Genomic DNA, 26023 nt, shown 5'->3' on the forward strand with positions numbered 1-26023 from the left:
CTTTAGTAATTTCTATCGCAAAAAATAGTAAACCAGTGTTTCTCAAACTTCTCACTAATTTCTCGTAAATCTTACATAAAGACAGGATGGATCTGGATAACACTAACTCCAAGTGTGGAGCTTGCGATGATCCTCTCTCTGATGGAGTTCGCTGTACAAGTTGCAATCAAGATCTGCACTTCCACTGTGCGGGTGTAACGGAGACTGGATATCGGAGGCTCGGAGATAGAAAACTGGCGTGGCGTTGCAGCAAGTGTAAAATTTCCGGAGCTGTATCACCTAAGCCAAATTCTGATTCTGTTATCCTAAGGGAAATAAAAGCATTAGCTGATAAACTATCCCCACTTGAATCCCTTAAAGAAGAATTGTCCCTGCTCCGCACAGAGTTCGCAGACCTGAAAACATCGCTGAGCGAGACAAACAAAGATCTTAAGGCCTTCAACGATAAGATCAAGGAATTCGAAGTGCGCCTACAACAGGTTGAGAAGGTTCAGGTGCAGGTGGACGTCCTTCGATCCCGCCTGGATACACTTGAGGAGGAAAATAACACTAAAGAACAATGGTCCCGTATGAACAACGTCGAAATAAAAGGTGTACCACAAAACAGTCACGAGAACTTATTTGACGTCATCAGCAAAATTGGAAAGAAAATCGATTATCCAGTATCTAAGGCGCAAGTGAACTTCATTAACAGGGTACCAACACGTGAAAAAGACCACACGAAGCCTATCATAGTGAGTTTCTGCAACCGCTATGTCAAGGAAGACTTTATTGCCGCTGCCAGACTGGTACTCAAGACTGGTCCCCTTACTTCAGGGCAGATTGACCTTCCTGGAAATCAAAGGATTTACATCAATGACCACCTGACGCTGCGGAACAAGGCTTTGCTGGCAAAAATCAAAAAAGTGGCTGCGGAAAGGGATTTTCAATACGTCTGGGTCAAACATTCAAAAATCCACGCTCGAAAAACCGATACTTCTCCGACAATAGTGTTGAAATCCGAAAAAGACTTAACAAAAATAAAATAATCTCATATCATAATGAACATAAAGACATAAACAAACTAAATAAGATTGAGAACCATACGCTTGTGTGTGCACCCAGTGTATTCCATCAATCGCTGTGTCGCTCATTAGTGCGGTGTGAATCATTTTCTAGTCGTCACGACTGCACTGGCGGCTGCTGCTGTGCCAACTTAGTCTTTAGGAACGTAGTGTTAGAGTGTCATTTAAATTGCCATATTCATTCACTTGCGACTATTATGGATCGTTTTACTTCTTTTGTTTCCTACATTAGCTCATTAGTTGACAAAGTTTTGAAGTTTGGTGTTTTTTATCACTGTGCATTGCTGTGTGCGGAATTATGTCTCTGGCCGTTTTCTGCCCCTACCTACATTTTAATTTTATATTTAAATTTTTCGTTAATCTATAAAATTAATTATTGGTTTGGTATGTTATGTTACAAATATCTTATTAAGGTTGTCAATTCTGTTATTATGATGCTTAAAAATGATTAATTTTTATTATCAGAACGTTCGGGGTCTGCGCACGAAAACATGTAGCTTATATCGTAACGTTTGTACGAACTCATTTGACGTTATTATATTCACAGAAACATGGTTAGTGGACGGAATTAGTGATAGTGAGTTATTCGATAGTAGATATTTAGTGTGGAGAAGGGACCGGGATTATTGTCGCACGTTGCAAACACGGGGTGGTGGAGTGTTGATCGCAGTGGGGAACGACTTGACCGTAGTTGAAAGACACGATTGGCGAACTTCTGCTGAAGATCTTTGGATATCGATTGTTCTTAAAAAGTCCAGACCAGCGGTAAGTTATAACATTAATATCTGTTGTCTTTATTTATGCAAAGAAAATTTAGGTAATTCGTACTTTACTCAATTACAGCACTTTCATCAGAAACTCAACTATGTAATATCCTCGAATCCATTAGATACATTTCTCATAGCTGGCGATTTCAATTTTGGTGGCGATGTTGAATGGAATAATACTATTGATACCATCGGTTTGCATCCGGTGAATGTTACTGCTCAATACATCCTGGAGTTTTTTGATACTATAAATATGTGCAACTTGACACAGTTTAATGGTGTACGTAATGTCAACAATAGATTACTGGACCTCGTTTTCTCTAACGGGGTGGTAAAAGTAAGCGAGTGTATTGATCCATTAGCTGTACCTGCCGACGCACACCACAAACCGTTAATTATGACTGTAGAATTCGTAGAAGTCCATAAGTATATTGATAAAAACAATATAAAATACATATTTGAACGTGGCGACTACGCCGCCATAAACTCTGCATTGGAAAGTATGGATTGGAGCATATTGTCATCCACAGAATCCTTAGACCAGGCCCTTAGTCTTTTCTATTCAAAATTGTACGAAGTTAGAGATTTGTACATCCCTGTTAAACCATTAAAGAAATCAATACACCCGCCTTGGTTTAGTAGTGCCCTAATAAAGATTTTAAAAGAAAAGTACAAGTACCATAGCAAGTATAAAAATTACGGTAATTTGTCCGACTACCACAGCTTTTCTATTTTGCGTGACCGGGCAAAGCGGTTGGAAGCTGTTTGTTATGATGACTACATGGCAAAAATAGAATCATCCATCGCCAAAAATCCAAAATGTTTCTGGTCATACGTAAAAAGTAAAAGAAATAATAATACTTTACCTAATGTTTTGCATTACATGGATCAATCGGCAGACACAGGCGAAGGTATAGCCGAATTATTCGCCACTTACTTTCAGTCTACCTTTCAGGAACCTGACCCGGGATCTCATAATCCAGACGTAAACGTCGTTAGTAATAGCTCGGTCAACATAAGTTCCATAAGCGTGTGTCCTGATACGGTACTTAAGCTACTAAAAAACATAGACCCCTGTAAATCAGGTGGACCCGATCACATTCCGCCTATTTTTATAATTAACTGCGCAAAATATTTGGTGGCGCCGATCTGTATTCTATTTGAACGATCTTTTAGAGAGGGTATTGTCCCTAGGCTATGGAAATCAGCATTTATAACCCCTATCTTCAAAAAAGGTGACAGATCGAGCATAGACAACTATCGCCCAATATCTAAACTATGTCTTTTTTCTAAAGTACTTGAAAAACTAGTTCACATGCAAGTTTATTCAGCTATGGAACGCCAATGCGGTACCGAACAGCATGGTTTCTTAAGAAAGCGATCAACTACTTCCAACCTCTTATGGCCTTACTACAAAAACTTTAACCACTGTTTTACACTTGTCTAAAAAAAATGTGGCTCCAAAATGAACCATATGTCAACGTCATAATTTGACATTTTTTAGACAACTCTTAAACTGACGTTAAAATTTTTTTGTGGTAAGACGGTTATTGTGTAACGAAATAATAACGGTTGGAATGGAAGAGCGATGCCAAGTAGACGTGATATACACGGATTACAGCAAGTGTTTTGATCGTATAGATCACCGTGTGCTTTTGCAGAAGCTCTTATCTGCAGGAATACATGGTGACCTATTTCGATGGTTTTCTTCATATATAGAAAATCGCACACAGGCTGTAGTTCTGCGCGGGTACACATCCGGATGGAAGTTTGTCCCTTCTGGCGTACCACAAGGCTCAATTCTGGGACCGTTATTATTCACCATATTTATATCTGACATAAACAATTGCTTTAAGAACTCGCAAATCCTTTTGTACGCCGACGATATGAAAGTCCTCAAACGTGTACGCTTCTTAAATGACACTAAGTTACTTCAATCGGACCTTGATAGTTTTGAATTATATTGTAAGAATAATAAATTACAATTAAACGTTTCTAAGTGCTGTTACGTAACATTTACCCGCCAAAAATCAACAATAGGAACGGGCTACACTTTGAATGGTATTCCTATTGGCAAAGAGGAAAGCATTAGAGACCTTGGTGTTGTACATGACTGCAAACTACTTTTTGACACGCATGTTGAAAATATTGTTAAGAAGGCACTCAAAGCGTTAGGCTTTATCATTCGAACCTGTTCTGAATTCCGTTCACTAAAACCAATAAAAGTCCTATACTGTTCTCTCGTGCGCAGCAACCTCGAATACGCTTCTGAAGTATGGAACCCACAATACGAGATATACAAATCTCGCATTGAATCTGTTCAGAAAAAAATTTTACTTTACTTAGATTACAAAGCAAACAAACCGTTGTAAGCGATACCACTTTTTACCACTTGAATTAAGGCGTAATATTAATGATATATGTTATTTAATAAATATCGCAAATGGCTCTGTTGACTGTCCCGAACTGCTGAGCAAAATATTTATTCGTACCAATCAAAATAAATTACGAAATCGGCCTCTACTACAGGCACCACACGCATCAACAAATTATAGGGGTAATGCCTTCTGCATACGCAGCGTTACAGCTTTTAATAAATTGCCATCTCACCTGGATATTGACCTATTCTGCACTAGCGCACAAAAAATAAGAAAATTTTTGAATATGGACTATTTTGATGGGAGACGCATGTAGTTAATTTACCTGTGTTTCCTGCTAAAATGTTCCCATCCTCCTATTCCTACTTGAATTAAGTGTAAAAGTGAAGCAAGTGAAACACGTTTGTTAAAAATATGAACTTAATATAATTATGTAAACATGTGGAAGCTTGTCATTAGCAATTATTTTATATACTTTGTTAAATAACTGGTGTAATTAGTCTGTAAGCTTTCTTTAAAACTAAATAAATAAATAAATAAATAGACTCCCTTATGTACTGTCCTGATATACTCTGCCTGTTTATGAACATACATATTATTATTACATTACCTTCAACTGTGCTTATAATTTCACTAACTTCTACCACAAAGGTTTGCCTCCAATTAACTTTAATAATTTACCTTATCACCTTACGTTCATACTTGAACGTATCTGGATCCTTTTTATCAGATGGAAAGTCATCAGATAGCCCTTAATGTCAGATTTTTACTGACTCAGCTCCATCTTTGTTCTTTCTGGAGCGCTTCGATCACCAAGGCCTTCTTAACTGGTGCAATCAATCTTGTGGCCCATCTGGCACAGAGTCTGGATGTCCCTACGAATTCACTTCTGGTTATAGCTTCAGAAAAAATAAGCGCAATGTACTTATGTAAAGTTCCTAGCGCCATGATATCAAGAAACGTAATTTTCTGTACAGTCAACTCACATTTGCCTATACGAGCTACGTTAATATTATAAAATATTAGCTGCAATTCCGCGGAACATTTTCTTTTTCTTTGAAAGTTATGATTGGGAGAAAATCTCACTAGTGAGATCGCCAACTTTGCCTTATTATAGCGCGAGCTGATGTTGCGAGCTACCTGCCTCAAAAGTTAATGTGGATAAGCCGTTAAACTATTTATTGAGTACTTACTTATTTTATTTGATTAAAAATTGCTGTTTGCATTTTACGAAATATTGAACCATTGTGGTCAATTAAACAATACAGAGCCATCAATTGTTTTTGCATGCTTTTACGAAAAATATACATCATTTTTTAAAACTAATAACAGATGATTTTTCAACTTATTTTTTATTAACAGATGATGAAATTAAAATATGAATATATTTATTTTTAATAAAAAAAAATACATATCCACTTTAATATTTCGGGTGCCGGCGCCGTAGCCTGTACTCTAGTCGCGTATGAAGGAAAATTAGACTTTTTAAACTTGCCTCCAGAACTTCGATTTTACCTCATTCCTCCAAGTTTCGAGTAACTCCCTTAAGGTGGGCTGTATGCTTATTACCCGCTTTTTTAAAGTCCCCGTCGACATGTACTGCGTAAATCCTTGGTTCATTTATTCTTCTAAGTTTCTTGTGTACTTCATAAGAAAGAAATATATAGTAAGTACCTATGAATTAAGAGACCCGCCATTTTGCTTGCTCCAGTTAGCATCAGGTCTAGTCTTGCTTGATGCAGATAACTAAACCAGAGTTTACATCAACCTTTTAACATGATACTCTTCGGTACGACAGGTAGCTATCAAGATTCCTGTGATTAAAACATGTATTACTATCGCAGATACAAAGATATTTTGGATGCAGATTACACTACATTTTAACCGAGTCCCCAATCCTTTCCCCAATCCCCGAGCTTTACAATTCTATTTTATTGGTAAATTATCACAACCCCAACAAAACCTGCAAACAGCAAAGAAACGTTAAAACCAATACGCATAAATCTCCGAAAAAGAATATCGGCGATACCAAACCGTTGATAAACCAATTCACAATTTATAACGGAACAAAATTCAAGGGGTATGTATGTTCGACCAACTGAAACGTCATTTATAACAAACCTATCGGATGTTTTCGAAACAATATACGGATGACAAACGATGCAGGACGCGAACAAACCGACATTTTTATTGTATGCGGATGTAGGCTGTAAAGTTTTATCTCTTTAGAGCTACAGGTGAAGTTTTTTTTTAGATTTTTTTTGCAACGAACTTCATAACAATGGAAGGGTTTTGTTCTCTACGTGTATGTGGATATGAGTGCTTTATTTTGTACTGAGAAATTGATGGATGAGGACGTTCTGTAGAAAAAGTTTCATTTTTTGTAAGGCAAATTGTGCTAATCATCATCAACTGCCTAACTCATTTTTTATATGTCTTCTTATTAAATCAAATGTCTAGAGTTATTTACAAGATTCTAAAAAAATATTATAGAGTTATTAGAGGTATATGGGACGGCAATATGGAGGATAAATCTATATATCTATATAAATAAAAATGAAACCCGCTTTCCGTTGTCACGACATAACATGAAAACGGCTTGACCGATTTGGCTGGAAATTAGAGGGGATGTAACTTAGACCCGAGAGAAGGTTTTAAGATTTTTTGTCAGCATCCGGCTACGGGACGCGGGTGAAACCGCGGGCGAAAGTTAGTGTTAACATAAATAAGTCAATTTGTTAAAATGTCATTGGTGTACTTAACTAAGGAAATAAATAATTAAATATAAGTTAGCTGTTAGACAATATACTCATACTTCTGGATATTAATACGTTTTAGGCGGTCTAGCTTTAGTTGACAATACAGATTATCTGACTATCTGCCTGGCTTTACGTTCTCTGAACGTACGTACATTGTACAGAAATATACAGCCTCCATGCTGGCAGCTCACATGAAGTTTACGCAAAAGATCTTTAGAATTTGGTGTCTGACATGTAGGAGTAGTTTTAACAGAATTCAAACCGCGTGTTTAAACCATAAAGTGGGAAAAATATTCAAATCCTCAATCAGAAATCCTACATCCAGACTTAACATAACTCTGTGGAACATCAAATCGGTAGCCAATTCATCAAGAATTTCTACATAAATAAGTTTAAAAAAAGAACATTTCCACTAAACGTCATTCGCTCAGGCAAGACGTCTTCAAAGGCACACGAGAACGTTATTTGTCCTATTTCTTTATGCCAAACATAAAATGTTCCGTTGAGACCTCTCAAAGGAGATCCGTCTGTTCGCAGCCAAAAAGCTCTCGAGAAAATTTTTCTATCAGTCGATGTCTCCCTCTATTTGCTAAGACCTGTTTCGTTAGAGGCAATGCGTGTTTCCATTGACTCCAAGATTTATGGACGAGAATCTTACTACGTCAATAGAGTGCTACAAAAATGTTTGGTTCCAAAACTGGAACGAGTTCTGTTTGATCGAAAGAAGAGCCTGAAAAAGGACATAGCTACTTTTTTCCCGAATATCGGACGAGGGTCAGACAGTTATTTTTCAAAATCTCATTAGCAGAGTTTGTCTGGACAGAAAATAAGGAGAACTATGATAACTCAGTGATTTGTGATTGACGCGATTCTTAAATCTCGTGTGACGTCAAACAGTGGAAACGGACCATCTCTTTGCATGTAGGACGTCGAGTCTTCGGCAAATATGGACACCGCGTATGAAGTCAAACAGAATTACGTATTCCATAAAAATATACCCCTTTTGCACACGTGACAAGCGTCGACTTGTCAATACTAAGCCATAACTACAGTAAGTTTCATGTACGCTAAGAATATGTTCGGAAATACAGCTGCAAAAGGCGTATGTGAGGTTGTACGTATAATTCTCTATTCATACATAAGGTTGGTAACTTTCCATAAGTGTACTAATGAAGAAAAAGTGTTCATGCTTACTTTTCGTAGTCTAGTAATGTGTTGTGCATTGTCAAACAACAGATGCGGTCAAAGCTAATTTAAATACGTTCGAAGCTAAACAAAATTGTTAGTAAACCAATTTTTTACTTTCCATGAGATATAAAAAAATCTCCGGTCGACACCATCATCTGCCTAGAATTTTATATGTTGGGGTCGGCTTCCAGTGTAACCGTTTGCAGCTGAGTACCAGCGTATAACATGGAGCGACTGTCTATCTGACCTTCTCAACCTAGCTCCCCGGGTCACTCGATAAATCTCGTTTAGCCACAAAATCTTAAAACACACCATATTTTCTACCTATGTCGAGACATTATCGATTTTCGTGTTATTAGGGTAAGTATTTGAAGATAGTTACCACAACTATCCTTAGCGATCAGAATTCGCGGCATCCGAGAAGGAATGTCTGCATTCCGATGGTTGACGGATCACGCAACCCCGTTGGTTGCCTGTAATATTAGTTCCTGTTTTGATTGGCTTACAGCTGGGATCCAGATAATACGATTGAAGACTGTTTATTGTGACTAGAAAAATCTGGTATGACGTTATTAGTTCGAATGTAAAATAAAGTAAACTTTCCTTTTTTGTGACTTCTATATCATGTAATGAATGTAACATCAACGTTTTTATTTTTAAATTTTTTAATTGAAATCAACGAAAAATTACAAAAAATATTTCCCTAATTTATTTTCATAATTGCCTACTGTGTAGATACTGATTTCATACGCTATTGCATCGCTTTTAATATACAATTCCTTTAAACGTCAACTAAAATTCGTGAACGCACAACCAATTCGAAGTAATGCTTAAAATATTTGTTCAGCGAGGCAGTTACGCACGGCTCTGACTCGCTTTGTTTATTTGAAATCACAAGAATTTTTTGTTTACCAGTGTCATCTCATGAGACAGCGGATGCATTCATCTTTATTTATCGAGATGAAGCCGACGTTTCTTCCCATTGTTCGACAGTCACTACGCGAAACAACCCACAAAATGTATTTAGTATCCCGAACGGAAACTTTCGCGAAATTATTTTTTATAGTGAGTTTTACCGGGCTTTTTATGTACGTAGCTTTGGCTTTTTATTCATTCCATACGGCGTATACCACGGTCTCACAGATAGGGAAGTATGAAGAGCATTTCAGTAAACTACGGACTTATGGTGTGGTTGTAGACAGATTCGACAAGGATCTCAAATATATTTTAGTGTGGTCCACAGAAGAAGACGATAAAGACAACCTCAATTACGATGGACAAAACCAGTTTATAGAGAAGAACTGCCCGGAAATCAACTGTTACGTAACAACAAACAAGACAATTTTAAACGACGATTACACGAATTTCGACGCTATAGTCTTCAATATGGAAATGTTAATGAAATTGGGAGGCTATGCTGGCCTTCCGAAGCGCAGATCGGAAAGGCAAAAATACGTATTTTACGGAATGAAACCATCTGAAGATAACCCTATATGCAACGAACATGTAGACAACTTTTTCAACTGGACGTGGACCTACAAATTTAGCTCAGATATTTTCAACCCTTTTATTGAAGTGAGAGACCTGAGGGGTAAAGTTGTAGCTCCACGTGGAAATGTGATATGGGCTGATACCACGAAACCAGACCCAATAACGGTAACTAGAAGTAGTATGAAACATGTTACAAATAAAACAAAAGCTATAGCTTGGATTTTAGATGATTGCGAAATGAAACTTAATAAGATGTATTTAGTACCGAGGTTAAAACGTGCATTGAAAGAATTTAATTTGACATTGGATATGTATGGGTGTGGTTATATGGAATGCCCTGAAGGTGACTGCCTCAAGACTATTCAGCGGGACTATTACTTTTACTTGGCGTATGAAGGGAGTATTTCAGAAGATTATGTGTCGACTGAAGTGTTGAAAGGGTATCATTATGATGCTGTGCCGGTAGTTTTTGGAGGCGCTAAATATGACAAGTAAGATGCATTTCACTTTTTCGTTGTTTATGAGAGATATAAAAAATATTTTTCATTTTTACTAAGTGATTATATATATAGTATATATCTAGTATTTTTATAAATCCTGAGTTATTTGTTTCTCGAAATATGAAAGTGCCCCTCGAATTTTGAGAAAACAATCATACTTGTAATTATTATGAATTTTTATCAAGATAATTGATTTCAAATGTAAATTTTCTTATAAAATACGAAACAAATTATGATAACCCAGGGACTAAAAGGCTGAACAAGTTGAAGTTAACAAGTAACCATTTTTGTCGGCAGGTTTCTCCCCGACAACTCGTACATAAACTTCCAATATTACACTGAAGAAAAACTAGCAGCTTTATTAGACCATACCATGAGGAACCCAAGTGTTTACAATGAATACTTCAGCTGGAAGAAATACTACACCATACATAAAAAGGACACTTTTAAAGGCTACTGTGATCTTTGCAAAATGTTAAATAATAAAAAAGCTTTTAAAAATTTCTGTACGTACAAGCATTTCAGAACTTGGTGGCACACCGGACCCCTGCAAGCCAAATGCTTGCCAAAAGGAAATGTTAATATGACAGCCTTTAAAAGTTTTATTTTTGAGTCTACGATTTTTTAGAGGTTGTATCCCGTACACAGATCGACCCCGGACAACTACAATTCGAGCCCAAAACAAAAGTAGCAGTAGTACTCGGTAAATGAACTCTGTTTTCTTGTCCTTACCGGATCCAGAGACCCTGAGAAAAGCAAGTTTAAATAAACAAACTTTTTGGCTTTATAGTATAAGTAATGATTTAATTAGATTCAATTTAGGCTAATTGTAGAACTGAAACAAAAATTAGATTTAACTAATTAAACGTGCTCAATTCAAGATTTGTTTGTGATTATAGTTTAGTTCAAGTATTTAGGACAGTTATAGGGAATTTTAGTATTAAGTTTTTAGTGTTTTCCGAGTTACATCGCACGGTTCATTCGCGCTCATATAGCCTACAGAAAACAGTTGACAACAACCAGACAAGGCCGAGCTACAATTTTTTAACTCTCAGAATGTGTCGTGCGTAAGCGTTTGGTGGATTTACAGTGAGCGGAAAAACCAAACGCCAAGTAAAAAAAAATTGAGTGAAAGCGCTGTTAGTAATGTATGTATATTTGGCAGTTTCATCACTGTTGTGACAGGAATTCTAATCATTTTACTTTTATCTTATGATACAACATAGAAGTAATTTTTATGTAAGTATGCAGGCTTCATTAATTTAAACTAGATTGTCATAATTTTAGGTTTAATATTATCATAAATAAATAAATTTAATCTTAATTTGTTTATTTATAAGATACCAAACGACACATACTTCTTCATATAGTAGGCGCGTTTACAAACATAAATATATCTCAAATAAATAAACACTCTTGTAAGCTTGAGTGCTATAAAATCGGGTCAGTTTTAGAGAAGCAAAACGTTGAAATTATGACAAATAACTGTACACAAATGGAAAGTAGAAAAGCCATAGTCGGTATACAATATTTAGGTAGTAGTAAAATAATTTTAAATACTAAAGAACTATAAATAAAAGTTAGAATGTATGTAATAGATTAACTGTTAAGCGTCAAAGTACTTCTACTACCTCCTACTTTAGTAGTTAAGTATAGTTTTAAGTTTGTTCAGAAATAAAGCTAACCAAGTTACGCAAAAATATTGTTTTACTTCATTGCTTCGGTATTTACAAAGACAAAAGAAACTAAAGGCTTCATAAAAGGTCACCCTTTTGTCACCTGTGAAAAGAAATCTGCGCCGACATTTTTTCGTGTTTCTTTTTACCCTAAGTAGGCTGTAGTGTAGTATAGTTCGGCCATTCAGAGAATGCGTTCCTGACACGTCGCGATTGAACTGACGACGTAATAACATTCATTGATTATTGATATAATAATGTTGTTTTAATGCTCCTCAATTGTTAAAACGGTAAACAACCAGCAAAAATATTTTTATCGTAACTGCAACGCCATTGCAAAGTTACGTCGTCAGTTCAATCGCGACGTGTCAGGAACGCATTCTCTGAATGGCCGAACTATAATAGGCTACATTACGTCGATTCTATAAAATTCGAACAACAACTCGCATTTCACTTCACATTTAACTTCGCTATTCACACTCACTTCACATTCGATTCAAAACGTTCTAAAAGTCATCTCATACTTTATCTGTCAAAATCTCGAGTTTAATTTAGTTCAACTCGCAAACACGCTCGCAAGAGTAGCGCTAGTGTAGTAACTCCCTGCGGATATAGATGCGAAGTTTAGAGTGAAGTCTTATAGAATAGCACTACATAATATCACACCGAGAGTTAAAAAAGGTAGGTATCTAACCTCCTTTTTCTATTAGAAGTCTGTTTTTTTTTCTTGAATTCAAAACCATTTTTGCAGCAAGCTGTTAGCTTGCTAATGTATTGTAAAAATGAAAACAGAAAATAAACGCGTCTTCTATTCTAATATTACGAAAGTCAAAATAATTTGTCATAAAAATATTATTAAAATCACCACTGTCCATGTGAGAGGAGGTCTGTGCTCAGTAGTGGGACGATAAAAAGGCTGTAACTAAAATCACCATTATATTCTCTTTTATCATCCCATTTTTTTTATTCTTTCGTGGTCTATAATTTACTGTCTGGCGTGGTATCGTAAGTAATATTCTTTCCAGCCATATTATCTTTCAATACATCCATCGCTTCTTTACCTAATTAAAATTACCACCAAAATAATCTAAACAAAAGCTACAAAATCAAATGCCATGAAAAACAAACAGGGCCGTCATTACCATACCGTACTCCGTAAGTAGGGTCAGCAACAAAGAGCTGTTGAATATTCGAACAGGCGATCTCTGCGATATGCTAACCGTGCTGTACTTGAGTTGCCGACGGTACTGACAAAATGTATGAATTTTTCAGTATTTACTACTTGGATGAAGAAAAAGCTTTGTTTCATCAGCTTTGAGTGCTCTTTGATTGTTTGTTCTTGTTATTGTTTGAGGGTTAAATATAGGTGCAACTGGGGCAGCTACCCTAGTTAGGATTACAATCAGGCATCTGCAATCTGCATGCATTTTAACTTCTGCTAGAATTTTATACTCTGTCCAAAAAAAATTGTGTTGGTTTTTCTGGCGCTCATAAAAAATTAAGCACCAGAATCAGGTATCTTACGTATATACTTGAATAACGCTTATTATGATTTACAATTAAAATATGACTCAAGAACGGCCGAACCGATTTAGCTGATAATTGGTGGGGGGATAGCTCAAAACCAGGACATTTTACTCACATCTGGATCAGGGAAGTAGTTCTCTTGTGACAAGTTTAAAACCGTGGGAGAGAGCTACATATAATTATTACCTAAATAAAAATAAAAAAATGGCTCGAAAACAATAAACAACAAAATATGTGAAATTGTATAATGTTGTAAAAAAATGCATGATGTAATGGATGGCCAGTCGTGGAAATATAAACTTTTAGTTATGTAGTCTTTTTTAATATATAAGGTGATAAAAAAAAGTCGTGGTGGCCTAGTGGGTAAAGAACCAACCTCTCGAGTATGAGGGTGAGGGTTCGATTCCAGTTCAGTCAAGAACCAATGCAACTTTTCTAAGTTTGTATGTACTTTCTAAGTATATCTTGGACACCAATGGCTGATAAAAACGTGAAGGAAAACATATTGAGGAAACCTGGACTATAGTCTGAAATCACCAACCTGCATTGAGCAAGCGTGGTGATTAATGCTCAATCCTTCTCCGTATGAGAAGAGGCCTGTGCCCAGCAGTGGGATGATAAAAAGGCTGTAACATTACAGTCTTTTTTTATTTTTTTTTGACACAATAAATACTCACATGCACACTAAATTACAAATCGTAAAAAATGACGCCACAAATGACGTCCTAGTAGAGCCAAAATCCATTCTATTCCACGAGACTGGTACACAACAGACTGTCGAAGTAATCAAGTCAGTCTGATGAATATTCGAGAAGCTTGACGCCACTTCTCAAGAGAGGGCGCCACTGAGCTACCGATTTGAATTATGCCTGGTCAGGCCCTTGAGTACTTCCCGAGGTGATAATTAAAATATAAGGGATGGGAAAGATGGCTAGGTGCATTTTGTATGATGGAAGGTACGTGGGAACGCTTATGAACTTTATATTTGTAGGTTCTTTTCCGTGAAATATGCATATTCGTCTTCATATTTCGTCTGTGATTTCTTAGTAGATAAATATTGGTACGCAAGTACAACGACAACATAAACGTCAGTTTTCTTATAACAACATTGTTGAAGTCATAAGTACTATTTATTTAAAAAAACCGGCCAAGTGCGAGTCGGACTCGCGCACCGAGGGTTCCGTACAAATGCTGTATAGATAAAAAGTGAGTTTCGCGCCAACCGTTCAGTTTAGAACAATCATAGTTATGGTAATTTCGTGAGAGTCAAAATAGTTAATATTTTTTATTTTATAATATAACTAAAATAGTAGGCCAGTACCTTGTAAAAGTTATTTTATTGAAGTTATTTATATACAACATTATAGTCATCATTCAGAAATCTGATTGAAAATAACTAATTATGTCTTAAAGGTCATGGAGCATATCTGACCCGCTTTGTAAAAAGTGGCGGACATGAATCAAAGTCGTTTTAAATCGTGGAGAATGGTATGACGTTTCTTTGAATATAAATATTTTATTAAAATTCCATGGAGACGAATGTCCAGGATCGTTTGAAAAATATAAAAGACAAGCAGTTTCAGAGGATTGTACAGGTTGCAATGCTAGTTTTTATTGGTAAAGACATTTCATAAAGAAGGAAGGTGCCAATCCGGATGACCAGGATCTGATGAGGATCTGGAAACCCAGAGAAATCGAGGGCAACTCTTGAATATTGTAGGCACGCATCGAGTCATAACCAGACATGTGAGTGTATTTTTGAGGGTACTGGTAAACTGAAGGTTTGGAGCTGATTTGATTATGGAGACTACAGAGAGTCAAGGGAACTCCCGAACGGTATGTTGCAACTACCACGTGTTTGGGCTTATTTTATTCGTATTGGCGAAGACTTTCCACAAAGATAGGTTTGACTGCCATTGTGGGATCGACAGCTAAGATCAGATATAGTTATGGGAACTCCTTTACAATTTATAACGTAACCTTGTGTTGGAGCTTATTTTATTTTAGGTGATGAGAATTCACTACTAACTTGGGTTAAAGCAGCCATTGCAGGAATGGGATCTTTTATTTTTGAGGGATTAATCACCTAAAGAGCCCCAGTTTCAGGTTTTTTTCCGCCTGGTTTCTAGAGCCTTGACAAAAGTGTAATTCTGTCCCTTTCTTTGTTTTATAAAGTCGGCATTATTTTATTTTGTAGCATTTTACAAACAAATCCAACTTCAAACATATAAAAAAGCAACAAGAAAACAAAAGCAAGAAAGAAATTAAAAAGATGTTAGGTGCATCGGTCTAGAAGTCGGTGTCTAGAGGATGCATCTATATTTATTTAACCACCGAGATCTAGACCGATGCATATAAACAGTTTTCTTGTTGTTTTAGAAGTTGTTTTTTTTTTGTAAAAAGTTTTTATTTTTATAACTTTTGTGAAAAGTTCTCGTCAATACGAATAATATAAGCCCAAACACGACGTAACTAAAACATACTGTTGAGGAGTTCTCTCGACTTTCTCACGTCTCCATCATCAGGTAAGCTCTAAACCTTCACTGTTTGACAGTATCACCAGACATACATCTGAGAATCAAGTTTTAATCCTATGCATGCCTACAATTTCTGATAGTTGCCCTCGATTTCTCAGGATTTCCATCATCAGATTCTGACCTGATGACAATGGAAATAAACGGCGAGTATACTCTTTCACTACAAAGAAATGATTTCTCAATTCCGTCAAACTTGGTCGTTTAAATTCCCCATTGAAATGAGGAAAATATTTAATGTTTACACCTGATTTTCTCTAGATTCCCATGGTTCACATTGATGCGACTAATGCCATAGTAAATCAGAGCCTTTATCATTATACTGTGCTATATTTCGTTCGTATCCGCCGTGGGTATGGTTTTCATACTAAGGTGCCCAATGACCTTGAATGATTTAAAATTTTTCACAGTTTAGAGGCCATTATATTTAAGAAGTGTTTGATATGAATTTCACTTTTTATTCAAAACGTTAATATCTCTACGCGTTCATGTGAAAAAGGGTAGGTAGTAAGTTTATAATTATTAAAAAAATATTTTATGTCATGTAAGCAAAAATAATATTTTAATATTTTATGTAACTTCAAATTTATCATTTTCGCAATTTTTCCTTTATCTGTACTATATAACGTTGCTTCGTGCCGAATTTTAAGATTCTGAGTTCACGGGAAGTACCTTGTAGGTTTTGATTCCCTAGCGTGTGACGGAAATTCGTCTAAGGTGTCGGTAAAACTGCTGTATCTTTTGATCGCGTTAACTTAGAAGTTTGATTTTTTCATTGCTTAAAGGGACAATAGACCTAGGTATTTGGTATAAATTTCAATTTGGTACCTTTATTCGTTCGTGAGAAATAAGGTAGTAAGTTTCATTTTATTAAAATATTTTTTTTATATTATATAACAAAAAAAATGAGATTTTCGCAATTTTTCCCATATTTGCATTATATAACAATGCTTCATGCCAAATTTCAAGATTCTGAGTTTACGGGAAGTACCCTGTAGGTTTTGATTCCTTTGCGAGTGTCGAGAATTTGTTGAAAATATCGACATAATCGGTTGTATCTTTTGATTGGCTTGGCTTAGAAGCTTGATATTTTCACAGCCTAAAGGGACAATAGACCCGAGTATTTCATGTGAATTTCAGCTTGATACGTCCACGCGTTCTTAAGATAAAGGGTCTTGACAGACAGACAGACAGACAGACAGACAGACAGACAGACAGACAGACAGACAGACAGACAGACGGACAACAAAGTGATCCTATAAGGGTTCCGTTTTTTCCTTTCGAGGTACGGAACCCTAAAAATGTACATATATCCTCAGATCTTAGATAAATTGGCTATGGCTCTTTCAATTGTTTCAAAACCTATTACTCGAATAACCATAACTCCTACTCATGTCATAACAGTATTTACCAAAAATGGACTCAAATACCTATAGTTCGGCCATTCAGAGAATGCGTTCCTGACACGTCGCGATTGAACTGACGACGTAATAACATTCATTGATTATTGATATAATAATGTTGTTTTAATGCTCCTCAATTGTTAAAACGGTAAACAACCAGCAAAAATATTTTTATCGTAACTGCAACGCCATTGCAAAGTTACGTCGTCAGTTCAATCGCGACGTGTCAGGAACGCATTCTCTGAATGGCCGAACTATAATCCTTAAGTATCACTTTTGTACAATATAACTTTGGAACTGGTTAGCAGTAAACAGCTAAACACGTGTAATTGAATCGCAATGCGATTGCGACGAGATTTGGCGATATATCGACTGGCGGGTGTTAACTAGCACGCACCTGAGTCCTTTGTGTGCTACCCCTACCACGGTTCACGAGAGCCTTTTTAGCCGACTTAAAAAAAGAAGATAGGGACGAAGCATTTTTTTTAGATAGCTGATAAAGTTGTATGATGATACATCATTTAATGTTAACTCATGCTTCCATCCCATTAAAGGAACCTATTAATATGGTACCTATTTTTTATATTTTTAAATGTTTTTTATTTTTATATTTAATATTTAAAAATGTAAAATATATGTTTAAAAATAAATAAATGAAAATAAGAAAGATACCTATGTACTTTCTCAAGGTCTCTAGACTGTGTACCAAATATGATTTAACTAAATCGGTTTGCTTTCGCATATTTGTAATTTTGAGATGGGTAATACAAATAATTACAAACTTCTAGATTCTCGCAAAGGTCTAAAATCTATTAACCAAAGTAAACCAAATAATATTCTCTGTCTACATATAAAAAACTGCTATATCTATACTTATGTATAATAAATCTGTAGAGAGGTCAATTCAGTACATTAAATATATTTCTAAAATGTTTAAAACATTATTGACAGACAATAAATGAAATTAACAAACAGCGCGACTTTCACCGTCTTACCACAAAAACTTTTAAGGTAGAATTCCGTGGGTCGCGGCTTACGCAGCCGCGCGCGGCTTACGACAGTCGTCGGCCGCGCGCGACAATAGTCAACCTATGAAAATGTATGGCGCCGCTGCCGAGGCTCGCGACAGTCGCGCGCGGCCGACGAATTTCGTAAGCCGCGCGCGGCATTGTGTTGAAATTAGTAGATTTTGTTCGTCCGTTCCCTCTAGTCGAAGTGCTAATTGATATCCTTGAAGAAGAAGAGGATGACGTATTGCTGTGGCTGTATTATGAAAATAGATTATCAATCGACCCTATTTTTAAAAAGTAGAAATGATGAAGGATACTACCCAATACTGATTCAAAAGCATTTGTATTGTAATGAAAACAAAAGGAAGTTTTGCCGACTAAATAAAAAACAATTCAATTCTGGTTTTACTAAAATTATATAGATGTTACTAAGCGCTAGACCATGTTGAGATGCATACGGCCGCGAACGGCTTACGAAATCCGTCGGCCGCGCGCGACTGTCGCGGACCTCGGCAACGGTGCCATACATTTTCATAGGTTGACTATTGTCGCGCGCGGCCGACGACTGTCGTAAGCCGCGCGCGGCTGTCGTAGCCGCTATCCACGGAATTCTACCTTTAAACGTCAGTTTATGCCTTGTCTAAAAAAATCATTTTTATGTATGAAATGGGTATTAGTTGTGTTGGTAGTGTTTAAATACCCATTCAAAAAACAAATTATTAATAGTTTACATTTTATTTATTTGCAGGTGAAGAAGCGGTAGGTACGTATGCACAGATTTAGATAATTGGATAGGCTGCTGCTTATTATTCCTCCCTCTCTTTGCAGCAAGTCCGAATGTTGAACGGACGAAGTCGCTGGTAGCAGCTAGTCTACATACCTACTACATTTTTGGAAGTCAGTTTAAAAAGAAATAAAAAGTTATGATTGTATATTAGTTTTGTAAATTGATAAATAAAAAGCTATTCAATACCAATTAATCATTCACGTGGTATTTTTTTTTGTTTTGCTTCATAAAAAGTCAAACAAAATAAAATTATTGATCTCATTTCTAGATCTGTTTCCACCAATAGTAGTGCTCTCTACATTTAGCTAGCAATATTAGCCCGGCGTTGTTCGCATACGAATAAACACCTGCGTCCACAGTGCTCTGTGAATAAAGTTTTAGCTGCATTGTGTGTTTAACTTAGTTTCCGAAGCAATTGAGCAGTTTCCTACGTGTGTTATCAAAACTTTAGTATGTTTCTTAATACATATTTAAACAGGTCATCATCCGTATTGACTTTTCCAACTAGGGTGGGATCGGATTCATATCCAACTGTAGCAGAGAATCACTGTAATACCCCAAAAACTTTTAAACGTCTATTGAACACTTGTCTGTCTGTGTGTGTGTCATGTGTTTAAATGGAACGACTGCCTGTCAGACCCCTTCAACCCAGTAGCTCCTTTTGGTAAGACTGTCACACTTTCTGCCATCGATTAGGCGCAACGACTGTATTAAGCAATTAAATAGGTATTAACCGCTTGTATGCTGCTAATTATAGAAAAATAGAATATCAATTGTGTCTCGCGTATATCTGCGCACCGGCACACAACGGGTTAAGCAATTTCTACACCATTTTATTGATGAACTGATGTCATTAGCCTGCAAGCAAAAGTGCCATTAGAAACTGTATATATTTCTCCTTGGCAACAAAAATGCTGTATCTAAACTAGTGTAAATATTTATTTAAAGTTTCTTAATTACTTATAATTTCTTTTTTAATCATAGTTTCCTTTCATTATTGAACCAACTTTAAGAACAGGCATAGATCTTTAAATTCGGAGTAAGTATCCTTATGTTACGTCACCGATTTCCGGCATCATCCCTCAAACATTCACCCTTAACGGTGAGCTGAAACTGCGGATAGCATTAAATAACTGATTGCTTCCCAAGTGACCGATTGGGCACAAAGTTGCTGCTCCTGATATCATCCCGGTAGGATGACTCAGAGTTTGTAGCATTTTGGGACAGGTTCCAGAGTTTATCATCGTTATTTCCTTCGGTGACAGCATGCTGTGAAGTCGGTGTAGAAACATACTGGAGTTTTACTTCATTTGAATTATTAATCATGAAAAAGGTAATATTGTGATGAGGAAGACAATAAAATAGGATTAAGATATGCAGGTACATGTAGTTTTAGTTGTACATCACCGCTAATTTGGTATATCAAACAATTTTATCTGTTCATGTTAATAGTTGGATTGATGACTAAATTATAAATATTCTTTCAAAAATGATTTTCATATGCATCCTTAACTTATAAATTATCGAGGCAATCCACTTAATTACAGCTGACGTGGTCACCCTGTAATGTGGTATTTATTTGTGGCCATAATGGATGAGTCGCTCGCTTGCAATTTATTATAAAGCCTCCAATGTTAAATTGAGATTAAATAATATTTGTATGCCAAAGTCCTGTGCATTGTGATCTTATGTAAGGATGTTATTATAGCGATTGTTTGTCGATAATCCACCAAACCAGTGCTAAATAAGTGAAAGTGATTCAAACCGTGTCTTGCTTTATGACATGCAAAATAACAAAATCTAAGAGTTACATAAAGAAATGTTATTTATACATAGTAACCAAATAATAATAGACTATATTGTGTTAGTCGATCTATACTCTGTGCTCTATACTCTGTGTCTATATTGTCTATGGTGAAATAAAACATTACTCGCTGAATATCCGATAGTTTTAATAAGAAACAGGTTTCCGGTACAGACAAACCTGTACGGGTAGGTACCGATCAGTGCAGGTATAATATTTCAATACAATCCCACTTATAAAGAAACAGGTAAAAGAAACAGGTAAGCTTACCTATTTCTTTATAAGTGAGTGAATAGGATTGTATTGAAATATTATACCTGCACTGATCGGTACCTACCCGTACAGGTTTGTCTGTACCGGAAACCTGTTTCTTTATGTAAGCACCCTAAGATCAGCTTTTTTGAATGTCAAAAACTTTCTACAGCTCCTACGTGTTTTAGATAACTATATAGCTACATTATAGTATTAAATATATCCTGCCCAACATTTAAAACAAACTAAAATAGTAGGTACTTTACTAAAAACTGAATAAAAAACGATTTGATAACTCCCTCCTTTTTGGGAAGTCGGTTAAAAATATCAGCGAAGCCAGCCATCGCAACAAACCATTCAAATTCCAGTTTACCATGACAATACAATCAAAACAAAATAAGACACACAAAACGTTGAATGTAAAGAAGATAGATGGCTCCCATCTCATTGTATAAAGAAGGCTAAAAAGTATTCAATAAAAAATCTCAGTAGGGAGACGTCGATCACAGATGTGGCCCAAACGACTGATATCGGCGCTCCTTTTAATGCAAAATTGAAAGGAAATGTGAGAAAAAAACGTTCAGTTGGAGAAATGGTTGGCTATGGGATTTTTGCTAAAGGAGAAAATTAAATCTGTGTAAAACATGTTTATTGTAATAAATTAAAAAATTAAATCTATGTTCCATTAGTACCAAATAGATTTACACACTTCTACTGATATCTCATTAAATAACATGCTATTTGATGAAAAATTATATAATTTTTCACTTTTTTCAGATTTTTTGACACTTTCAGCTGTGCTGAATTTATTTTACATAAAATATGTTCAATTTATGTACATATTTCACGAGTCTGTTAATTTCTATATCAAATGTTGCTAAAAATCTGTCTTCTTAAATCTACTTAAAAATAAAGTAATAAAATTAACCCTCAAACATCAGTATTAAAATACTTATACAACTTCATTCTTTGGCAGACATCTTTAAATTCTGGATCCCACCATTTTCGGAAATTCGTCTTCACGACATTTGAACCGTTGTATTCGTTAAGTTTGGTGCAGAGATCACAAACCTGGGTCCTAGGCCTTACTGTGTAATAATAGTACTTCTTCCAATCAAAGAAAAATTCGTACATATCAGGGTTTTTGATGAGGTAGTCTATCAGTGCACCTAGTTTACTCATGTCGAAGGCCTGGACGTTGATGAAGGAGCCAGGAGGTAAGAAACTGAAACAGAACATTGTATAATGCTTAGCATGATGTTAAGTATTCCAAAATTACATCTTTGTCTATGTAAGTAATTTAATCAATATTTTAATCTATGTTTACCTGTGCGCTTACTATATGTTATTTGGATTTAGTGCGGTTTGGCACAAGTTCAAATATATTTGATTGTAAAATACTTCTATTAGTTTATTTGATTGCTAAGTAATAGTAAGTGTAGTTGATAATAATCAAAGAAAACTGAAAACTTACTTGGAATAATCAGACGGTCCCAAAACAATAGGTATAACTAGATGCGACATCGCGCTGACCATGACCTCGGTCACATAATCTTCTGTCAAATACTCTTCCAACACTATAACGAAGTAGTATTCCCTTTCTAACATCTTATAACATTTTATTGCACTACCACCAGGACATTTCTTTTTACCACATGGACCATAAATATCCAAAGTATAATTATATCCTCTTATTTCATTCTTAAACTCCTTTATAAAATCTTGATGTTTCGTTTTCAGTTTGCACTTAGTCAGCACCCAAGCAACAGCCTTTTTCTTATGCCTTATTTTACTAGCGATACTTGAACTTCTCTTTAATTTTTTAGTCTGCCAATTCATTTTCGTAACCGGCCCGATGATCGAATGATTGGTGTAATGGATATTTAAAAAAGGCTGAGGAATATCAGAACTCAACTTATAAGTCCAAGTCCAATTAAAAAAGTCGTCCAAATCATGGTGACATAATGGATGTTTCTCCGGAGTCTCTGATGATCTGAATATATATAACTGCTCTGGAGATCTCGTCAAATTGATGAAGTTAACATCCACTTTGATAATGTCATCTATTTCAAATACTATTGCATCAAAATCTTCGGCGTTATTTAATGTGTCCTTGTTGTATGTTATATAACAGTTGATGTGCGGGCATTTCTGGTTGATGAACATTTTCTGACCTGGCAAAAATTCGCTCGGCTTATTTAGGGCTAAGCGTGATCTCTGATGCTTCGATTTGCTCCAAAAGAGTATATACTTTAAGTCTGTCGCGTACCTCGTAAGTTTTCGGTGGTGTATATACTTATGCGTCGTCATCACATGCGGAATGATTAGAACTACTAAAGCAATGATTCCAAACACGATACATAAGGCGACCTTTAGATGATTCTTCTTGCAAGTCCCGACGAACATCATATCTTTTATGTGATACGTGTACATTTTGGTTTTCTGTATTTTGTTCTTCATTTAATTTGCGACTTAGGTCATAACCACGGCACTGTTTGGTCACAGACTGACCGCTGGGCGGATCTGACTTCATTTTTATCTCCCTGTTTACGAATCCGTTGACAGTTCTTGAATTTTTCAGCGAAGGAATGTTTTGTTTCTTGTTTTTGCGGTGTGTTTGCGCAAATGAACTTGTAAACATTGTGGAGTGATTTATTTAGAACGTGTGAGCTACCTGTTTTTTGCTATCGAAGGGTAATCGTTGAAAGCAGTCTTGTTGTAGTGAAATATTCCTTCGGTGCAGTAATTCCAAGTATTACCAACATAAACTTAAAATGTGCATCAAATAAGACTATTAGGTATTTATTTTTCTAACTGCTAGGCCTAGGTTTTTGTAGACAAAAAATCTTAGATAGAAAATAAAAAAAATACAAGATCCTTTGACCCTATTGTTTTAAAGACCTTCATTGTTAGAACTGTGTTCGCATAATACACTCGATGTGATTAAGGCGAGCCCAAATTCAATATATGCACCTCAAGTTGTACAGTTGTAATTTATGCGTTTAATTTCGCGTAATACAAGCGAAACTGGCATATGAAAAACTCGCTTACATTCCCTTAATTTATGGGGAAAAAATATTTTACGGGAAGCTTTAATATTGTCGCTTACCACACTGTTTGGCAGTAAGTTAGTCGCTCGTATGATTTATTTGGTTTCTCTGGAGTTAGGTACATTCATCATGTTTAGATTTGTGTATTTTTAATTCGCCTGAAGTGTAATGAGTTCTGTTTTTTTTTGTTTGTTGGTTAGTTTTAGGGAAGTCATGGTGGTCTAGTGGGTAAAGAACCAACCTCTCAAATATGAAGGCGTGGGTTCGATTCCAGGTTAGGCAAGTATCAATGCAACTTTTCTAAGTCTGTATGTACTTTCTAAGTATATCTTGGACACCAATGACTGTTTCGGTTGGCACGTTAAACTGTAGGTCCCGGCTGTAACTGAACATCTTTCTCAGTTGTTACGAGTAGTCAGTAGCCCGTAACCGTCTGACACCAGTCTAACCAAGGGGTATTGGGTTGCCCGGGTAACTGGGTTGAGGAGGTCAGATAGGCAGCCGCTCCTTGTAAAACACTGGTACTCAGCTACATCAGGTTAGACTGGGGAACATAGTTGGGAAAAGGCTCTGGAGATGATGATGGATTTGTTAGTTTACCATAACATTTTTTAGTACGCTGTTTAGTTCTTGTTATTTTGAAAATAAATTAAAATTTTTAGGACATTTAATCTCTCAATAAGGATAAATAGAGTTAGTGGTAGGTTTGAATAGAGTCAGTAGTAATACAATATACAGTATAATTCTTTTCATTGAATTAAATTCAGAATCACCGTTTTTAACATAAATATGACATCCAACAAAACATTTTCAAACCGATATCATTAGTAACAAAACGCTTAAATTACGCAGAATTGCCCAAATTAAAAGGGTATTGTGGGTGATAGCTCAATAAACAGCATTCATTACATAGAATATCTGGGTAAACCGCGGATTAAGTTGAACATGGCTCAAGACTTGCTTATTTTCTGTTGTTACGCTTCAAATTGTCGACACTCGAGCACAGATTAGCTTCGTTACCCCGCGGCGGAGCGTACCTGCTCTAGGGATTTCGCAATATCGATACTTTTATATCGAAGTTTTTTTTTTGGGAATTAATTGTTGGAACACGATATGCTTTTTTGATTTTGTCAGGACATGTTGTTGAGTAGTTAGATTTTTTTTTGGTGTTTTTGTATACCTTTCAATGTTTAACAGGTGTTATCGATAACAAAATTACTTAACCGAAATTATGTTGTGTATAAAAAACTAGTGTATGTATGTTGTTAAACGAATATGAATTTCAAATTAAACAAAATTTATAATGTTATTAAAACAAATAGGTATTAATGTATTTGCAATTAATTATTTCGTTATTTTAATAAAACTTTTAAAATTTCATTTCTGTATTAAATTCTTCTTAAATTGAACAAACATGCATTACCCTCTCAACTGAACCATCCCAAAAAAGATCGAATTATGTAAACACGAAACATCGACATATCCCCATCCCTAGATTTCCAAGTGGTCGCGTAGGAAGCGCGCGGAATAATGATTTCTTTGAGTCCCAGTGTTTGAAGTGTACGCCATTACTGGCTCTGATACGTTTGTGCTCTGCACTTAATAGCGGATCTCAATGCCGGCCATAATTGTTTTCTTTACCTTTGTACGGCAAAAACGGTAGAAATCATGTTTACGACACTCTTTTTTAAGAGTCCCTTGGAGATTTTTATCTAAAATTATACGTTTTTGATGCTGATAATTTGAATGAACATGTTTAATAGATGGCTTTGGATGTGTTGTTCTGGCTTTGTTAGTTTTAAAGCTTTTAATAATGAGTGTATACTTAATACC

The 26023-nt window shown here is 35.8% G+C and overlaps 2 protein-coding genes across 2 annotated transcripts; one reads left to right on the forward strand and one right to left on the reverse strand.

Annotated features, from left to right (window-relative positions):
- The first annotated feature begins 74 nt into the window (after positions 1-74).
- Positions 75-2034, forward strand: LOC124635788. Its single transcript, XM_047171743.1, has one exon. It carries the CDS (start codon positions 87-89, stop codon positions 1026-1028), a length of 942 nt encoding a protein of 313 aa, XP_047027699.1. The 5' UTR covers positions 75-86; the 3' UTR covers positions 1029-2034.
- Positions 2035-22070: 20036 nt separating this feature from the next.
- LOC124636089 (alpha-(1,3)-fucosyltransferase C-like) lies at positions 22071-23600 on the reverse strand. Its single transcript, XM_047172040.1, has 2 exons — positions 22615-23600; positions 22071-22365 (listed from the first exon to the last, which is right to left on the reverse strand). The coding sequence occupies exons 1-2, from the start codon at positions 23598-23600 to the stop codon at positions 22071-22073; spliced, it is 1281 nt and encodes a 426-aa protein (XP_047027996.1).
- Between the last annotated feature and the right edge of the window lie 2423 nt (positions 23601-26023).

This window comes from Helicoverpa zea, chromosome 13 (genome assembly GCF_022581195.2).
Source record: "Helicoverpa zea isolate HzStark_Cry1AcR chromosome 13, ilHelZeax1.1, whole genome shotgun sequence".
NCBI classification, from domain to species: domain Eukaryota; kingdom Metazoa; phylum Arthropoda; class Insecta; order Lepidoptera; family Noctuidae; genus Helicoverpa; species Helicoverpa zea.